Genomic DNA, 17,325 nt, shown 5'->3' on the forward strand with positions numbered 1-17,325 from the left:
AGGTTGACCTTCCAACAGGACAACGACCCTAAACATACAGCTTCGGGACAAGTCTCAGAATGTCCTTGAAAGAAATTCCACAAATTAACTTTTAACAAGGCACACCTGGTAATTGAAATGCATTCCAGGTGACTACCACATGAAGCTGGTTGAGAGAATGCCAAGAGTGTGCAAAGCTGTCATCAAGGCAAAGAGTGGCTACTTGGAAGAATCTAAAATATAGAATATATTTATTTAACACTTTTTTGGTTATTACATAATTCCATATGTGTTATTTCATGGTTTTGATGTCTTCACTATTATTCTAAAATGTAGAAAATAGTAAAAATAAAGAAAAACCCTTGAATGAGTAGGTGTGTCCAAACTTTTCCCTGGTACTGTATGTCTGTATGTTTCTGTATTATATAGTATCTCTATGGGTGTCCTCACCTGGTATGGGGTTGTATATACACTGAACAAAAATATAAAAACGCAACATGTAATGTGTTGTTCCCATGTTTCATGAGCTGAAATAAAAACATCTCAGAAATGTTCCATACGCACAAAAATGCGTATTTCGCTCAAATGTTGTGCACAAATTTGTTTACATCTCTGTTAGTGAGAATTTCTCATTTGCCAAGATAATCTATCCACCTGACAGGTGTGGCATATCAAGAAGCTGATTAAACAGCATGATCATTACACAGGTGCACCTTGTGCCGTGGGGAAATAAAAGGCCACTTTAAAATGTGCAGTTGCCACAGAACACAATGCCACAGATGTCTCAAATTTTGAGGGAGCATCTAAATCGGCACACTGACTGCAGTAATATCGACCAGAGCTGTTACCAGAAAATGCAATGTTATTTTCTCTACCATAAGCCGCCTCCAACGTCATTTTAGAGAATTTGGCAGTACGTCCACCTCACCACCGGGGGGAGAAGGATGGGGGGGGGGGGACTAGGAGGATCCTAGTTGTTTTTTGACCATGGTATTCCCTTACGACCAGGGATGAAACTATTTTAGAAAATTTGAGTTGATAGATTTCCCAAAGAAGCATCGCAGCGGGCTGCATGTAACATTAGCAGCCCCCCCAACCCAAAACATCTTCCCGCGACCAGCCCCCCCCAACCCAAAACATCTTCCCGCGGCCAGCCCCCCCAACCCAAAACATCTTCCCGCGACCAGCCCCCCCAACCCAAAACATCTTCCCGCGGCCAGCCCCCCCAACCCAAAACATCTTCCCGCGGCCAGCCCCTCCAACCCAAAACAAATTCCCGCGGCCAGCCCCCCCAACCCAAAACATCTTTCCGTGGCCAGCCCCCCCCAACCCAAAACATCTTTCCGCGGCCAGCCCCCCCTCCAACCCAAAACAAATTCCCGCGACCATGCCTCCTACAATTTTGTGCAGATTTGCTTCATTCTACGACACGGACTGTCCTCCTTCCCCAGTGGTTAGCATGCTAGCTAAGTGCCAGTTGATTAGGGTCCCAGCCCGGACAGCCATATAGGGACGGAACTCGAACATGACATGGCTACTTCGCAGCCCGTGTAAAAGTGAACCCTTCACCGTGGGACACTCTCCAGCTGATTTTTATCTCTTTCCTCCACTATTCATACTTTTGGGTTCTATTGCTTACGTTGGATGTGTGATCATTTATGGCACGCATGTCCAATGTAGACATAGAGTATCATGGGATTAGTGTTTGGCCTCGTGGGCATGTCCAATGCACTTGTACACGTGGCTTGTCATTTCAATACTGGAGCAAGATTACTGGCTGATCCAAAGCAGAGCAAAGTGGGTTTGTCTTTTCATTAATTAATGAGGCTAACCATGTTGAAGGATGCCAGATTAGACTCATAATGAGGCTAACCATGTCGAAGGATGCCAGATTAGATTTATAATGAGACTAACCATGTCGAAGGATGCCAGATTAGACTCATTATGAGGCTAACCATGTCGAAGGATGCCAGATTAGATTTATAATGAGGCTAACCATGTCGAAGGATGCCAGATTAGATTTATAATGAGGATGCCGAAGGATGCCAGATTAGACTCATAATGAGGCTAACCATGTCGAAGGATGCCAGATTAGACTCATAATGAGGCTAACCATGTCGAAGGATGCCAGATTAGACTCATAATGAGGCTAACCATGTCGAAGGATGCCAGATTAGACTCATAATGAGGCTAACCATGTCGAAGGATGCCAGATTAGACTCACAATGAGGCTAACCATGTCGAAGGATGCCAGATTAGACTCACAATGAGGCTAACCATGTCGAAGGATGCCAGATTAGACTCATAATGAGGCTAACCATGTCGAAGGATGCCAGATTAGATTTATAATGAGGCTAACCATGTCGAAGGATGCCAGATTAGAGTCATAATGAGGCTAACCATGTCGAAGGATGCCAGATTAGAGTCATAATGAGGCTAACCATGTCGAAGGATGCCAGATTAGATTTATAATGAGACTAACCATGTCGAAGGATGCCAGATTAGACTCATAATGAGGCTAACCATGTCGAAGGATGCCAGATTAGATTTATAATGAGGATGCCGAAGGATGCCAGATTAGACTCATAATGAGGCTAACCATGTTGAAGGATGCCAGATTAGACTCATAATGAGGCTAACCATGTCGAAGGATGCCAGATTAGAGTCATAATGAGGCTAACCATGTCGAAGGATGCCAGATTAGAGTCATAATGAGGCTAACCATGTCGAAGGATGCCAGATTAGATTTATAATGAGACTAACCATGTCGAAGGATGCCAGATTAGACTCATAATGAGGCTAACCATGTCGAAGGATGCCAGATTAGATTTATAATGAGGATGCCGAAGGATGCCAGATTAGACTCATAATGAGGCTAACCATGTTGAAGGATGCCAGATTAGACTCATAATGAGGCTAACCATTTCGAAGGATGCCAGATTAGACTACTACAGCCGTCATGAAATGGATGAGTGAAATCTGTAATTTTTTTACATTTATTTTACTGGGCAAGTCAGCTGAGAACAAATTCTTATTTTCAAGCCTAGGAACAGTGGGTTAACGACAGATTTTTACCTCATCAGTTCGGGGATTCGATCTTTGTAACCTTCCGGTTACTAGTCCAACGCTCTAGCCACTAGGCTACCTGTCGCCCTACAGTGGATGACATGCTCAGGAGAGAGACATTATTAACAAATATCACCATCACGAGGTTGTTCAGAAAGGAATATTTTAAGGTTAATATAATTTAATTTCAAAATACATATTGCTTGAAATAAAGTTGCAATTTGTTTGCTTCATGTTATGTATCACCCTGGTGTAATTATATGCAGTTCAACATTATCACCACAAGGTGTCAGCGCTAGCATTTGTATTATTGTTTAGCTCTACTAGCTACATGTAAACAAACAGCTAGCTAGGTCTCGTAACATGACGACGATAATACATGCCTAGCACAAGCTAGCGGTTCATTACAACTAAAGTATATTTCTTAACTGAAACTAAGTGGGACGGCAGGTAGCCAAACGGTTAGAATGTTGTGATAATAACCGAAAGGTTGCTGGATCGAATCCCCCGAGCTGACAAGGTAAACAATCTGTCGATCTGCCCCTGAACAAGGCAGTTAACCCGCTGTTCCCCGGGAGCCGAAGACGTCGAGTAAGGCAGCCCCCTCCCCACCTCTCTGATTCAGAGGGGTTGGGTTAAATGAGGAAGACACATTTCAGTTGAAGGCATTCAGTTGTACATCTGACCCCTTTCCAATGCACCTGGGTAAGATATAGTTGTGTTTTGGAGGAAGAAGACAGAGAGCTCGGAGAGACAGATTGGTGAGGGGAGAGAGAGGGGTTGATTGTGAGGTAATTAGTGCTGCTAGCTAACTTTTGATTTAAACAATGTGGCCGTTAAACATTGGACTCGTATACTAGCTACATTTAGTTTAGTCATATTGATGGCTGTCGTGAGAGAAATTAATCTAGCCAGCTACATTTAGTTTAGTTATATTGATGGCTGTCGTGAGATAAATTAATCTAGCTAGCTACATTTAGTTTAGTTATATTGATGGCTGTCATGAGAGAAATTAATCTAGCTAGCTAGCTAATGAGGTAAGCTGATCTTTCACGAACTTGAAAGCACACTAGCTTTGCGGTTATTTGCTGTGCTAGCCAAATGTAGCGAACACCACCAGGGGAAACGGATAATAAAAAGGGAAACTAACATTATTTGATCGTTTGTTTAGTGGAACGAACTGGTAGCAACAAGTCAAGTTTTTTTTTTTGGTTACGAACTTGTCATTTTTTGAGCTAGCGAGCCAACTAACAAGCAATCATGGCGCGCTGCAACGGTTGATGTTTCCTGGGGAACCTTTTGGTTTACACGTGCACATATTATTCCTCTGACAGTTGAAAAGCTCTATAGTATCTCCATGGGGGGGTGTCCTCACCTGGTGCTCCCCCCAGGTACACAGCCTCCTTGGCCCCTGATGGTCGGCCTTGTTTGGGCCCCACACTGTGTTCACTGGCTGCATCCACATGGAGCTGAAGCACGTTGCTCTTCTTCACAACTACATGGAGAACACCAGAACACAACATATCACTCGCACAGCCAATCAATCAATCAATCAACCAATCAATCAATCAATCAATCAATCAATCAATTAACCAATCAATTAACCAATCAATTAACCAATCAAGAAACAACAAAAAAATACAATTATTCAAGATTTTTTTATTTATTCCTTTAAACATCAAAGTGTGTGTGCGTGCGTGCGTGCGTGCGTGCGTGTGTGTGCGTGCGCGCGCGTGTGTACAATATAACACTCACTTGTGATACTGTGCCAGCGTCCGTCACACAAGGATTCCTCTGGTGTGAAGGAGGTGTAGAACTCTCCGCTGCCACTGTTTACTGTGACAGTTACCGCTCCCTGATAAAGGTAGAGGCTGAGCTGTCGTCCAGCCCTGGTACCAGCATGCAGCAGGAGACCAGAGTCTGACGCCGGTCTGACGTCCAGCTGGACCTCCAGGTCCCGGCCCAACATCAGGGACTCATCTAGACAGAGAGAGATTATTCAGACATGACACGGTCATGTGTCTTTTGTTGTTGTTGTCGTCTCATAATTATGGAATTCTGTTTTTTTTCTTGACGGGTTGCAAACCTCCCCAAAATCAACATCCCAAATGTTTACAGATTTGAATCCAAATTGTTTCGGAGAGGGTGTAACAGAGTTAGACAGCAGGAAGAGAGGATGTAGTCTATACCTATAGCCATGTGTCCTCCCTGGGAAGAGAAGTATGCCCCAGGATGCAGAGCGGTCTGGAAGCAGGGTACAACCCCCAGGCTGGTGGAGGGACTGGCTGGCCTCTTCTCATTCAGTTCCAGGTCTCTCACACAGCCCACAAACCCTCCTGGATCTGGCATCTACATGGAGGGAAACAGACCATTGTTAAGGAACATAAAACCAGAGTGTTATGTATTTCTTTATTCATTTACATTGTATGTCTTATTTAATTCCTCTTTCTTTGTCTCTTTCTCAAAACAGAATAAGAGAATAATTAGAGAGGGGAGGGAACTTGGACCTTCTCGGAGAAGGAGACAAGGAGATACAATGAAAAAGAAAGACAAATTTGGTATTGATATGTCGAATTCTAAATTATTCTGCTGTGAATAAGATGTGAAGAAAGGACAGTGAAGGAGAGCAGAGGACAGGCTGTGTTACTGAGAGGAAAGGAGAGCAGAGGACAGGCTGTATTACTGAGAGGAAAGGAGAGCAGAGGACAGGCTGTATTACTGAGAGGAAAGGAGAGCAGAGGACAGGCTGTATTACTGAGAGGAAAGGAGAGCAGAGGACAGGCTGTATTACTGAGAGGAAAGGAGAGCAGAGGACAGGCTGTATTACTGAGAGGAAAGGAGAGCAGAGGAAAGGCTGTATTACTGAGAGGAAAGGAGAGGAGAGGAAAGGAAAGGAGAGCAGAGGACAGGCTGTATTACTGAGAGGAAAGGAGAGCAGAGGACAGGCTGTATTACTGAGAGGAAAGGAGAGCAGAGGACAGGCTGTATTACTGAGAGGAAAGGAGAGCAGAGGACAGGCTGTATTACTGAGAGGAGAGCAGAGGACAGGCTGTATTACTGAGAGGAAAGGAGAGCAGAGGAAAGGCTGTGTTACTGAGAGGAAAGGAGAGCAGAGGACAGGCTGTATTACTGAGAGGAAAGGAGAGCAGAGGACAGGCTGTATTACTGAGAGGAGAGCAGAGGACAGGCTGTATTACTGAGAGGAAAGGAGAGCAGAGGACAGGCTGTATTACTGAGAGGAAAGGAGAGAAAAGGAGAGGAAAGGAGAGCAGAGGACAGGCTGTGTTACTGAAAGGAAAGGAGAGCAGAGGACAGGCTGTGTTACTGAGAGGAAAGGAGAGCAGAGGAAAGGCTGTATTACTGAGAGGAAAGGAGAGCAGAGGACAGGCTGTATTACTGAGAGGAAAGGAGAGCAGAGGACAGGCTGTGTTACTGAGAGGAAAGGAGAGCAGAGGAAAGGCTGTATTACTGAGAGGAAAGGAGAGCAGAGGAAAGGCTGTATTACTGAGAGGAAAGGAGAGCAGAGGACAGGCTGTATTACTGAGAGGAAAGGAGAGGAAAGGAGAGCAGAGGAAAGGCTGTATTACTGAGAGGAAAGGAGAGCAGAGGACAGGCTGTATTACTGAGAGGAAAGGAGAGCAGAGGAAAGGCTGTATTACTGAGAGGAAAGGAGAGGAAAGGCTGTATTACTGAGAGGAAAGGAGAGCAGAGGACAGGCTGTATTACCGAGAGGAAAGGAGAGCAGAGGAAAGGCTGTATTACTGAGAGGAAAGGAGAGCAGAGGACAGGCTGTATTACTGAGAGGAGAGCAGAGGACAGGCTGTATTACTGAGAGGAAAGGAGAGCAGAGGAAAGGCTGTATTACTGAGAGGAAAGGAGAGCAGAGGAAAGGCTGTATTACTGAGAGGAAAGGAGAGCAGAGGACAGGCTGTATTACTGAGAGGAAAGGAGAGGAAAGGCTGTATTACTGAGAGGAAAGGAGAGCAGAGGACAGGCTGTATTACCGAGAGGAAAGGAGAGCAGAGGAAAGGCTGTATTACTGAGAGGAAAGGAGAGCAGAGGACAGGCTGTGTTACTGAGAGGAAAGGAGAGGAGAGGAAAGGCTGTATTACTGAGAGGAAAGGAGAGCAGAGGACAGGCTGTGTTACTGAGAGGAAAGGAGAGCAGAGGACAGGCTGTGTTACTGAGAGGAAAGGAGAGGAGAGGAAAGGCTGTATTACTGAGAGGAAAGGAGAGCAGAGGACAGGCTGTATTACTGAGAGGAAAGGAGAGCAGAGGACAGGCTGTGTTACTGAGAGGAAAGGAGAGGAGAGGAAAGGCTGTATTACCGAGAGGAAAGGAGAGCAGAGGACAGGCTGTATTACTGAGAGGAAAGGAGAGCAGAGGAAAGGCTGTATTACCGAGAGGAAAGGAGAGGAGAGGAAAGGCTGTATTACTGAGAGGAAAGGAGAGCAGAGGAAAGGCTGTATTACTGAGAGGAGAGCAGAGGAAAGGCTGTATTACTGAGAGGAAAGGAGAGCAGAGGAAAGGCTGTATTACCGAGAGAAGTGAGCTGGTGAGTGCTGAGGGAACTCCTCCGATGTAGAGAGGGGAACTGAGCTGGTTCTTCTCCCCTCCTGAGACCCTCTTAGACTGGGCATCGATCCCATCAACAATCAAACCGACCTTCTCTCCCTCCCTCTTCACAAACACCTGAACAAACACACACACGCACATATACACAAGTCAGATACACATAAACCTCAGGCTAAATCTTGATTTAAAAAATCAGGAAAGAAGGGACAAAGCGACGATGAGACTACAGAGTCTGGCAACATAAGATAGATACTTCCGTATTGCAGAGCAGGGCTTGTAAAGTAAGCATTTCACCTGTTGTATTCGGCGCATGTGATTTTTATATTGAAATAAAGAAGATAAACACAAGGATATGTTCCACTGTACGTGACAATGATCATGTCTTTATTACATGACCTACCGTGTGCCACTGTCCGTCGTTGTACTTCCTGTGGCTGCGGATGGTGGTCTTCCTCTTCCCTCCGTTGATGAGGAGCAACAGGTGTCCGTCTGAGACAGACAGGGTCATCACAGAGCTGCCACTAGAACGTTCTAGTGATCCTGACACATAGAACACCAGGCCGTCTGACGAGTTCACACGCAGACCCATGGAGATGTGAGGCCTGGGGGGGAGAGAAGGGGACAGGTGAGTTACAGGTCAGAGAGACGGGACAGTGACAGGTGAGTTACAGGTCAGAGAGACGGGACAGTGACAGGTGAGTTACAGGTCAGAGAGAAGGGGACAGGTGAGTTACAGGTGGGAGAGACGGGACAGTGACAGGTGAGTTACAGGTGAGAGAGACAGGGACAGGGACAGGTGAGTTACAGGTGGGAGAGACGGGACAGGGACAGGTGAGTTACAGGTGGGAGAGACGGGACAGTGACAGGTGAGTTACAGGTGGGAGAGACAGGGACAGTGACAGGTGAGTTACAGGTGGGAGAGACAGGGACAGCGACAGGTGAGTTACAGGTGGGAGAGACGGGACAGTGACAGGTGAGTTACAGGTGAGAGAGACGGGACAGTGACAGGTGAGTTACAGGTGAGAGACACGACAGTGACAGGTGAGTTACAGGTGGGAGAGACAGGGACAGTGACAGGTGAGTTACAGGTGGGAGAGACGGGACAGTGACAGGTGAGTTACAGGTGGGAGAGACGGGGACAGTGACAGGTGAGTTACAGGTGGGAGAGACGGGACAGTGACAGGTGAGTTACAGGTGGGAGAGACGGGACAGTGACAGGTGAGTTACAGGTGGGAGAGACGGGACAGTGACAGGTGAGTTACAGGTGAGAGAGACGGGACAGTGACAGGTGAGTTACAGGTGGGAGAGACGGGACAGTGACAGGTGAGTTACAGGTGGGAGAGACAGGGACAGTGACAGGTGAGTTACAGGTGGGAGAGACGGGGACAGTGACAGGTGAGTTACAGGTGAGAGAGACGGGACAGTGACAGTGACAGGTGAGTTACAGGTGAGAGAGACGGGACAGTGACAGGTGAGTTACAGGTGGGAGAGACGGACAATGACAGGTGAGTTACAGGTGAGAGAGACGGGACAGTGACAGGTGAGTTACAGGTGGGAGAGACGGGACAGTGACAGGTGAGTTACAGGTGAGAGAGACGGGACAGTGACAGGTGAGTTACAGGTGGAAGAGACGGGACAGTGACAGGTGAGTTACAGGTGGGAGAGACGGGACAGCGACAGGTGAGTTACAGGTTGGAGAGACGGGACAGCGACAGGTGAGTTACAGGTGGGAGAGACGGGACAGTGACAGGTGAGTTACAGGTGAGAGAGACGGGACAGTGACAGGTGAGTTACAGGTGGGAGAGACGGGACAGTGACAGTGACAGGTGAGTTACAGGTGAGAGAGACGGGACAGTGACAGGTGAGTTACAGGTGGGAGAGACGGGACAGTGACAGGTGAGTTACAGGTGGGAGAGACAGGGACAGTGACAGGTGAGGTACAGGTAGGAGAGACGGGACAGTGACAGGTGAGTTACAGGTGGGAGAGACGGGACAGTGACAGGTGAGGTACAGGTGGGAGAGACGGGACAGTGACAGGTGAGTTACAGGTGAGAGAGACGGGACAGTGACAGGTGAGTTACAGGTGGGAGAGACGGGACAGTGACAGGTGAGTTACAGGTGGGAGAGACGGGACAGTGACAGGTGAGTTACAGGTGAGAGAGACGGGACAGTGACAGGTGAGTTACAGGTGAGAGAGACGGGACAGTGACAGGTGAGTTACAGGTGGGAGAGACGGGACAGTGACAGGTGAGTTACAGGTGGGAGAGACGGGACAGTGACAGGTGAGGTACAGGTGGGAGAGACGGGACAGTGACAGGTGAGTTACAGGTGGGAGAGACGGGACAGTGACAGGTGAGGTACAGGTGGGAGAGACGGGACAGTGACAGGTGAGTTACAGGTGAGAGAGACGGGACAGTGACAGGTGAGTTACAGGTGGGAGAGACGGGACAGTGACAGGTGAGTTACAGGTGGGAGAGACGGGACAGTGACAGGTGAGTTACAGGTGGGAGAGACGGGACAGTGACAGGTGAGTTACAGGTGGGAGAGACGGGACAGTGACAGGTGAGTTACAGGTGGGAGAGACGGGACAGTGACAGGTGAGTTACAGGTGGAAGAGACGGGACAGTGACAGGTGAGTTACAGGTGGGAGAGACGGGGACAGTGACAGGTGAGTTACAGGTGGGAGAGACGGGACAGTGACAGGTGAGTTACAGGTGGGAGAGACGGGGACAGTGACAGGTGAGTTACAGGTGGGAGAGACGGGACAGTGACAGGTGAGTTACAGGTGGGAGAGACGGGACAGTGACAGGTGAGTTACAGGTGGGAGAGACGGGACAGCGACAGGTGAGTTACAGGTGGGAGAGACGGGACAGTGACAGGTGAGTTACAGGTGGGAGAGACGGGACAGTGACAGGTGAGTTACAGGTGTGAGAGACGGGACAGTGACAGGTGAGTTACAGGTGGGAGAGACGGGACAGTGACAGGTGAGTTACAGGTGGGAGAGACGGGACAGTGACAGGTGAGTTACAGGTGGGAGAGACGGGACAGTGACAGGTGAGATACAGGTGGGAGAGACGGGACAGTGACAGGTGAGTTACAGGTGGGAGAGACGCGACAGTGACAGGTGAGTTACAGGTGGGAGAGACGGGACAGTGACAGGTGAGTTACAGGTGGGAGAGACGGGACAGTGACAGGTGAGTTACAGGTGGGAGAGACAGGGACAGCGACAGGTGAGTTACAGGTGGGAGAGACAGGGACAGTGACAGGTGAGTTACAGGTGAGAGATACAGGGACAGTGACAGGTGAGTTACAGGTGGGAGAGACGGGACAGTGACAGGTGAGTTACAGGTGGGAGAGACGGGACAGTGACAGGTGAGTTACAGGTGAGAGAGACGGGACAGTGACAGGTGAGTTACAGGTGGGAGAGACGGGACAGTGACAGTGACAGGTGAGTTACAGGTGGGAGAGACGGGACAGTGACAGGTGAGATACAGGTGGGAGAGACGGGACAGTGACAGGTGAGTTACAGGTGGGAGAGACGGGACAGTGACAGGTGAGTTACAGGTGGGAGAGACGGGACAGTGACAGGTGAGTTACAGGTGGGAGAGACGGGACAGGGACAGGTGAGTTACAGGTGAGAGAGACGGGACAGTGACAGGTGAGATACAGGTGGGAGAGACGGGACAGTGACAGGTGAGTTACAGGTGGGAGAGACGGGACAGTGACAGGTGAGTTACAGGTGGGAGAGACGGGACAGTGACAGGTGAGTTACAGGTGAGAGAGACGGGGACAGTGACAGGTGAGTTACAGGTGGGAGAGACGGGACAGTGACAGGTGAGTTACAGGTGGGAGAGACGGGACAGTGACAGGTGAGTTACAGGTGGGAGAGACGGGACAGTGACAGGTGAGTTACAGGTGGGAGAGACGGGACAGTGACAGGTGAGTTACAGGAGTTACTGGCCATGTTCGATAGCATCAATTTCGCTCCGTCGCTGATCACAGATTGAGCAGACTAACTGATCTACAAATAATACTGAGTGGTTATTTAGGATGCAAGGTGATTTGCAGATCAGTCAATCTGCTGTCGCCGACCGCGATGTAGCCGATCTCAAACACCACTCTAGCTGGATTCCTGATAGACTCCTAGCCCAACACCCTAGATAGTCCTAGATCCCAGAGGACCGGATATGGTGAACACAGGAAGTACTCACGTCCTGCTGAAGGCCTCGGGCAGCGTGTCGTAACGCTGGTGGCTGTGGGAGGAGCCGCTGAAGTGCAGAGCTCCGACTTCCTGATTGGCCAGTTCCCCCTGGCAGGGCTCCCTGGCACTGCGGCTCCGCCCCACTGACCCACCACCACCTGCTGGCTTCCTGTGTTTACCCTGTAGAGGGGGGGAGAAGGGGGGAGGAAAGAGAGGATATCAGATTGAGTTGTTGTAAAGTAAAAGGTCAAAGGGTAGATAGAGAGTAATTCATCCACTGATACACACCATGGTCTAAAGTATGTGGACACCCCTTCAAATTAGTGGATTCGGCTATTACACCCACACCCGTTTCTGACAGGTGTATAAAATCGAGCACACAAGCCATGCAATCTCCATAGACAAACATTGGCATTAGAATGGCCCGTACTGAAGAGCTCAGTGACTTTCAACGTGACACCGTCATAGGATGCCACCTTTCCAACAAGTCAGTTCGTCAAATTTCTGCCCTGCTTGAGCTGCCCCCCGGTCAACTGGAAGTGCTGTTATTGTGAAGTGGAAACGTCTAGGAGCAACAACGGCTCAGCCGCAAAGTGGTAGGCCACACAAGCTCACAGAACGGGACCGCTGAAGCGTGTAGCGAGTTCACCTGTCCTCGGTTGCAAATTTCAGCACAAGAACTGTTCGACAGAAGCTTCATGAAATGGGTTTCTATGGCCGAGCAGCCACACATAGGCCTAAGATCACCACGCACAATGCCAAGCGTTGGCTGGAGTGGTGTAAAGTTTGCCGACATTGGACTCTGGAGCAGTGGAAACGCTTTCTCTGGAGTGATAAATCACGCGTCACCATCTGGCAGTCCGAGGGACGAATCTGTGTTTGTCAAATGCCAGGAGAACGCTACCTGCCCCAATGCTTAGTGGCAACTGTAAAGTTTGGTGGAGGAGGAATAATGGTCTGGGGCTGTTTTTTATGGTTCGGGCCCCTTAGTTCCTGTGAAGGGAAATCTTAACGCTGCAATGTTCCAACATCTAGTGGAAAGCCTTCCCAGACGAGTGGAGGCTGTTATTGCATGAAAGGGGGGGACCAACTCCATATTAATGCCCATGATTTTGGAATGAGATGTTCGACGAACAGGTGTATATGAAAGTTAGACGCTGAAAATGTGATGGAGACTAATTGTGAGGTGAACATCGGCATTGGAGACTAAGACACACAGTAACACACAGAGAGATGCTATATAATATACTGTATATCTCTATGTTGTCAGGTCAACCCACTCAATACAGAGTGAATGTGATATATTACAGTAATATACTGTATTTCTCTGTTGTCAGGTCAACCCACTCAATACAGAGTGAATATGATATATTACAGTAATATACTGTATTTCTCTATGGTGTCAGGTCAACCCACTCAATACAGAGTGAATATGATATATTACAGTAATATACTGTATTTCTCTATGGTGTCAGGTCAACCCATTCAATACAGAGTGAATATGATATATTACAGTAATATACTGTATTTCTCTATGGTGTCAGGTCAACCCACTCAATACAGAGTGAATGTGATATATTACAGTAATATACTGTATTTCTTTATGTTGTCAGGTCAACCCACTCAATCCAGAGTGAATATGATATATTACAGTAATATACTGTATTTTTCTATGGTGTCAGGTCAACCCACTCAATTCAGAGTGAATATGATATATTACAGTAATATACTGTATTTCTCTATGGTGTCAGGTCAACTCACTCAATACAGAGTGAATATGATATATTATAGTAATATACTGTATTTCTCTATGGTGTCAGGTCAACCCACTCAATACAGAGTGAATATGATATATTACAGTAATATACTGTATTTCTCTATGTTGTCAGGTCAACCCACTCAATACAGAGTGAATATGATATATTACAGTAATATACTGTATTTCTCTATGGTGTCAGGTCAACCCACTCAATACAGAGTGAATGTGATATATTACAGTAATATACTGTATTTCTTTATGTTGTCAGGTCAACCCACTCAATACAGAGTGAATGTGATATATTACAGTAATATACTGTATTTTTCTATGGTGTCAGGTCAACCCACTCAATTCAGAGTGAATATGATATATTACAGTAATATACTGTATTTCTCTATGGTGTCAGGTCAACTCACTCAATACAGAGTGAATATGATATATTATAGTAATATACTGTATTTCTCTATGGTGTCAGGTCAACCCACTCAATACAGAGTGAATATGATATATTACAGTAATATACTGTATTTCTCTATGTTGTCAGGTCAACCCACTCAATACAGAGTGAATATAATATATTACAGTAATATACTGTATTTCTCTATGGTGTCAGGTCAACCCACTCAATACAGAGTGAATGTGATATATTACAGTAATATACTGTATTTCTTTATGTTGTCAGGTCAACCCACTCAATACAGAGTGAATGTGATATATTACATATACATTATATACTGTATTTCTCTATGGCGTCAGGTCAACCCACTCAATCCAGAGTGAATGTGATATTGTCAGATCAGGTACCTTAGGCCTCTTCTGGCGTGGGGGTGTGGCCAGGATCTGCTGAGGTTTCTTGGCAGCGGGACAATCTAGAGGGACGTCGATGTTCTGCTTAGCGTTCATCAGGTTCATCACCATCTGAGAAGGCTTGTCTCTGTAGAGTAACGTTACAGTCATTATAGTGTTGTTTGCCCGTTGTCATGGGCTACAGTTCCAGTTATAGTCCTACACACAGTGGAAGGTCACGTCTAGTCTTAGAAAAGTAGCTTCTAATCTAGTAGTAGTAGCAACATATCCATCTCTAAATTTAAACTGTGAAACTCATGTAATCCTCCACACCTCCCTTTTTTCTGCTCTGTCTATTCCTGTGCTCTTAACCCCATATTTTGTTCACCTCTTGATTAACAGGTTGCTAAGACAGCCGGTAAGGTTGCTATGGCAGCCGGTAAGGTTGCTATGGCAGCCGGGAAGGTTGCTATGGCAGCCGGTAAGGTTACTATGGCAGCCGGTAAGGTTACTATGACAGCCGGAAAGGTTACTATGTCAGCCGGTAAGGTTACTAACCTCTTGATGAACAGGTTGCTAAGACAGCCGGAAAGGTTACTACGACAGCCGGTAAGGTTACTATGACAGCCAGTAAGGTTACTATGGCAGCCAGTAAGGTTACTAACCTCTTGATGAACAGGTTGCTAAGACAGCCGGTAAGGTTGTTGAGGCTGTTGTCAGGTGTTCCTCCCAGGTAGACCCCTCCAGGTAGTAGAACCGCCTGGCTGCTGGTCCCTCCACGACCAGTATCCCCAGCCTTCTCCAATACGTCATCCACATACAGACGTAACCTACAGAGACACAAAACCACGACACAAGACATCAGCAACACAACACAACGACACAAGACATCAGCAGCACGTCAGAGACACAACATGTCACATAGGCAGTGGTTTCATTGAGATTCTACAGCTACAGTATCTAACTATAGTAAGAGTATAATTTATCCAATAGCATCCAGCTATTGTAGCGCTACAGAGTTACATAAGAATCATTTAGTTGGTGGATGGTAAATCTTACCCATTGTTGTTGCTGTACAGAGTTAAATAATGATCGTTGTCATCGTTGTAGGTCTTCTGAGTCGTCACCTCGCTGTTAGCCGCCCTCACTACCACATGACCCTTATCCAGGAACACATGACACACTCCGTCCTGATGAGAGAACACACATTACACTACATTATTACATTACACTACATTAGATTACACATTACACACTGTCCTGATGAGAGAGAAAGAGAGAGCGAGAGAGAGACAAAGAGAGAGAACAGAGAGATAGAGGCAGAGAGAACAGAGAGCGAGAGAAAGAGACGTGCCATTTCCAGGCCCAGGGAAATGTGCTCATCTGTGGGGACACAAATGCGCGCACAGGAACACTACCTGATCTAACGAGCACACGAGGGGACAGCTTTATTACAGGCCATACTGTTTATAGCTGTCTTAATCTCCCCCATAGAAACAACAGTGACAGCACCGTCAACAAAAACGGAAGGGATCTTTTGCAGCTCTGTAGAAGTTTGGGTCTGTACTTTGTCAATGGTAGGTTACGGGGGGACTCTTTGGGGAGATTCACCTACTGCTCACCTCTTGGCCACAGTACAGTAGACTATATGATCACAGACATGGACCCTTTCTCTCTCAGCTCATTCACTGTCAAGCCACTAACACCTCTGTCTGATCACAGCCAAATTATGTTGTTCCTCAAAAGAACAGACATGGAAACAACCACACATTCACAGCCCAGTAAGCTGTACAACATCAGAAATTCATACAGATGGGCCCAAAACAGCACAGAAGAATATCAGAAAGCAACCTGGAACCAAAATATCCAAACACTCTTAGATAACTTTCTGGATACCACATTCACTCACAGTAAAGAAGGCATCAATCTAGCAGTAAAAAACATCAACTATATATTCAGGCAAATGGCAAAAGAAGCACAATTGAAATTGATAAAAAACTAAACTAAAAAAATCACAGATGACAACTGGTTTGATGCAGATTGTAAAATTATAAGGAAAAAACTTAGAACACTATCCAACCAAAAGCACAGAGACCCAAATAATGGTGAATTACGCCTTCATTACTGTGAGACTTTAAAACTCTATAAACGTACACTCAGAACCAAAAAAGCACAGTACAACAGCAAGCAGCTGACACTAATTGAGGAGTCCATAAACAAACAACTTTTGGCAAAATTGGAAAAAAAATAAAAAAATCTAAACAAGAGGAATTAGCGATACAAAATGGTGACATATGGACAACCCATTTTAAATTTATTTGTCATTTGTCATTTAGTCTACAACACTGTTCAAATTGACACAAACGCAGAACAACGCCAAATTCATGAGAAGTTGAATGGATTAGAAAAAGCTATAAAGGACAATCAAAACCCATTGGACTCCCCAATTACTGACCAGGAGCTCTATAAGAAACTTCAGGCTCTCAAATTTAAAAAAGCCTGCGGACCTGATGGCATCCTAAATGAGATGCTCAAACTCACTAGTGCAAAATTTCAATTGGCTATATTAATACTGTTTAATTTGATCCTGAGTGTAGGTTATTTCCCTGACATCTGGAATCAAGGACTCATAACCCCAATCTTTAAGAACGGAGACAAATTTGACCCTAACAATTACAGAGGCATTTGTGTGAACAGTAACCTGGGGAAGGTTTTCTGTAGTATCATCAATGTAAGAGTTCTAAACTTCCTTAATAAGCACAATGTCTTGAGTAAAAGCCAAATTGGATTTATACCAAAACATCGCACAACTGATCATATTTACACCTTACACACCCTGATAGATAAACATGTCCACCAAAATAATACCAGAATATACGCTTGCTTTATCGACTTCCAAAAAGCCTTTGATTCTATTTGGCATACAGGACTGTTCTACAAAGTTATTGAAAGTGGTGTA

General features: G+C 46.3%; 1 protein-coding gene across 1 annotated transcript in view; it reads right to left on the minus strand.

Moving 5' to 3' along the window:
• The window catches only part of LOC115168778 (laminin subunit alpha-5), a 37,818-nt gene that overhangs the window by 2,813 nt on the left and 17,680 nt on the right, over positions 1–17,325 (minus strand). The window contains exons 17-25 of the mRNA XM_029724336.1: positions 15,426–15,556; positions 15,032–15,196; positions 14,385–14,514; positions 11,832–12,001; positions 8,021–8,222; positions 7,585–7,737; positions 5,235–5,394; positions 4,801–5,025; positions 4,421–4,540 (exon numbers count right to left, since the gene is read on the minus strand). Coding sequence (XP_029580196.1) covers positions 4,421–4,540; positions 4,801–5,025; positions 5,235–5,394; positions 7,585–7,737; positions 8,021–8,222; positions 11,832–12,001; positions 14,385–14,514; positions 15,032–15,196; positions 15,426–15,556 — 1,456 coding nt within the window. The remainder of the gene's footprint in view (positions 1–4,420; positions 4,541–4,800; positions 5,026–5,234; positions 5,395–7,584; positions 7,738–8,020; positions 8,223–11,831; positions 12,002–14,384; positions 14,515–15,031; positions 15,197–15,425; positions 15,557–17,325) is intronic.

The sequence above is a fragment of the Salmo trutta genome, chromosome 30 (genome assembly GCF_901001165.1).
Source record: "Salmo trutta chromosome 30, fSalTru1.1, whole genome shotgun sequence".
Classification (NCBI taxonomy): Eukaryota; Metazoa; Chordata; class Actinopteri; order Salmoniformes; family Salmonidae; genus Salmo; species Salmo trutta.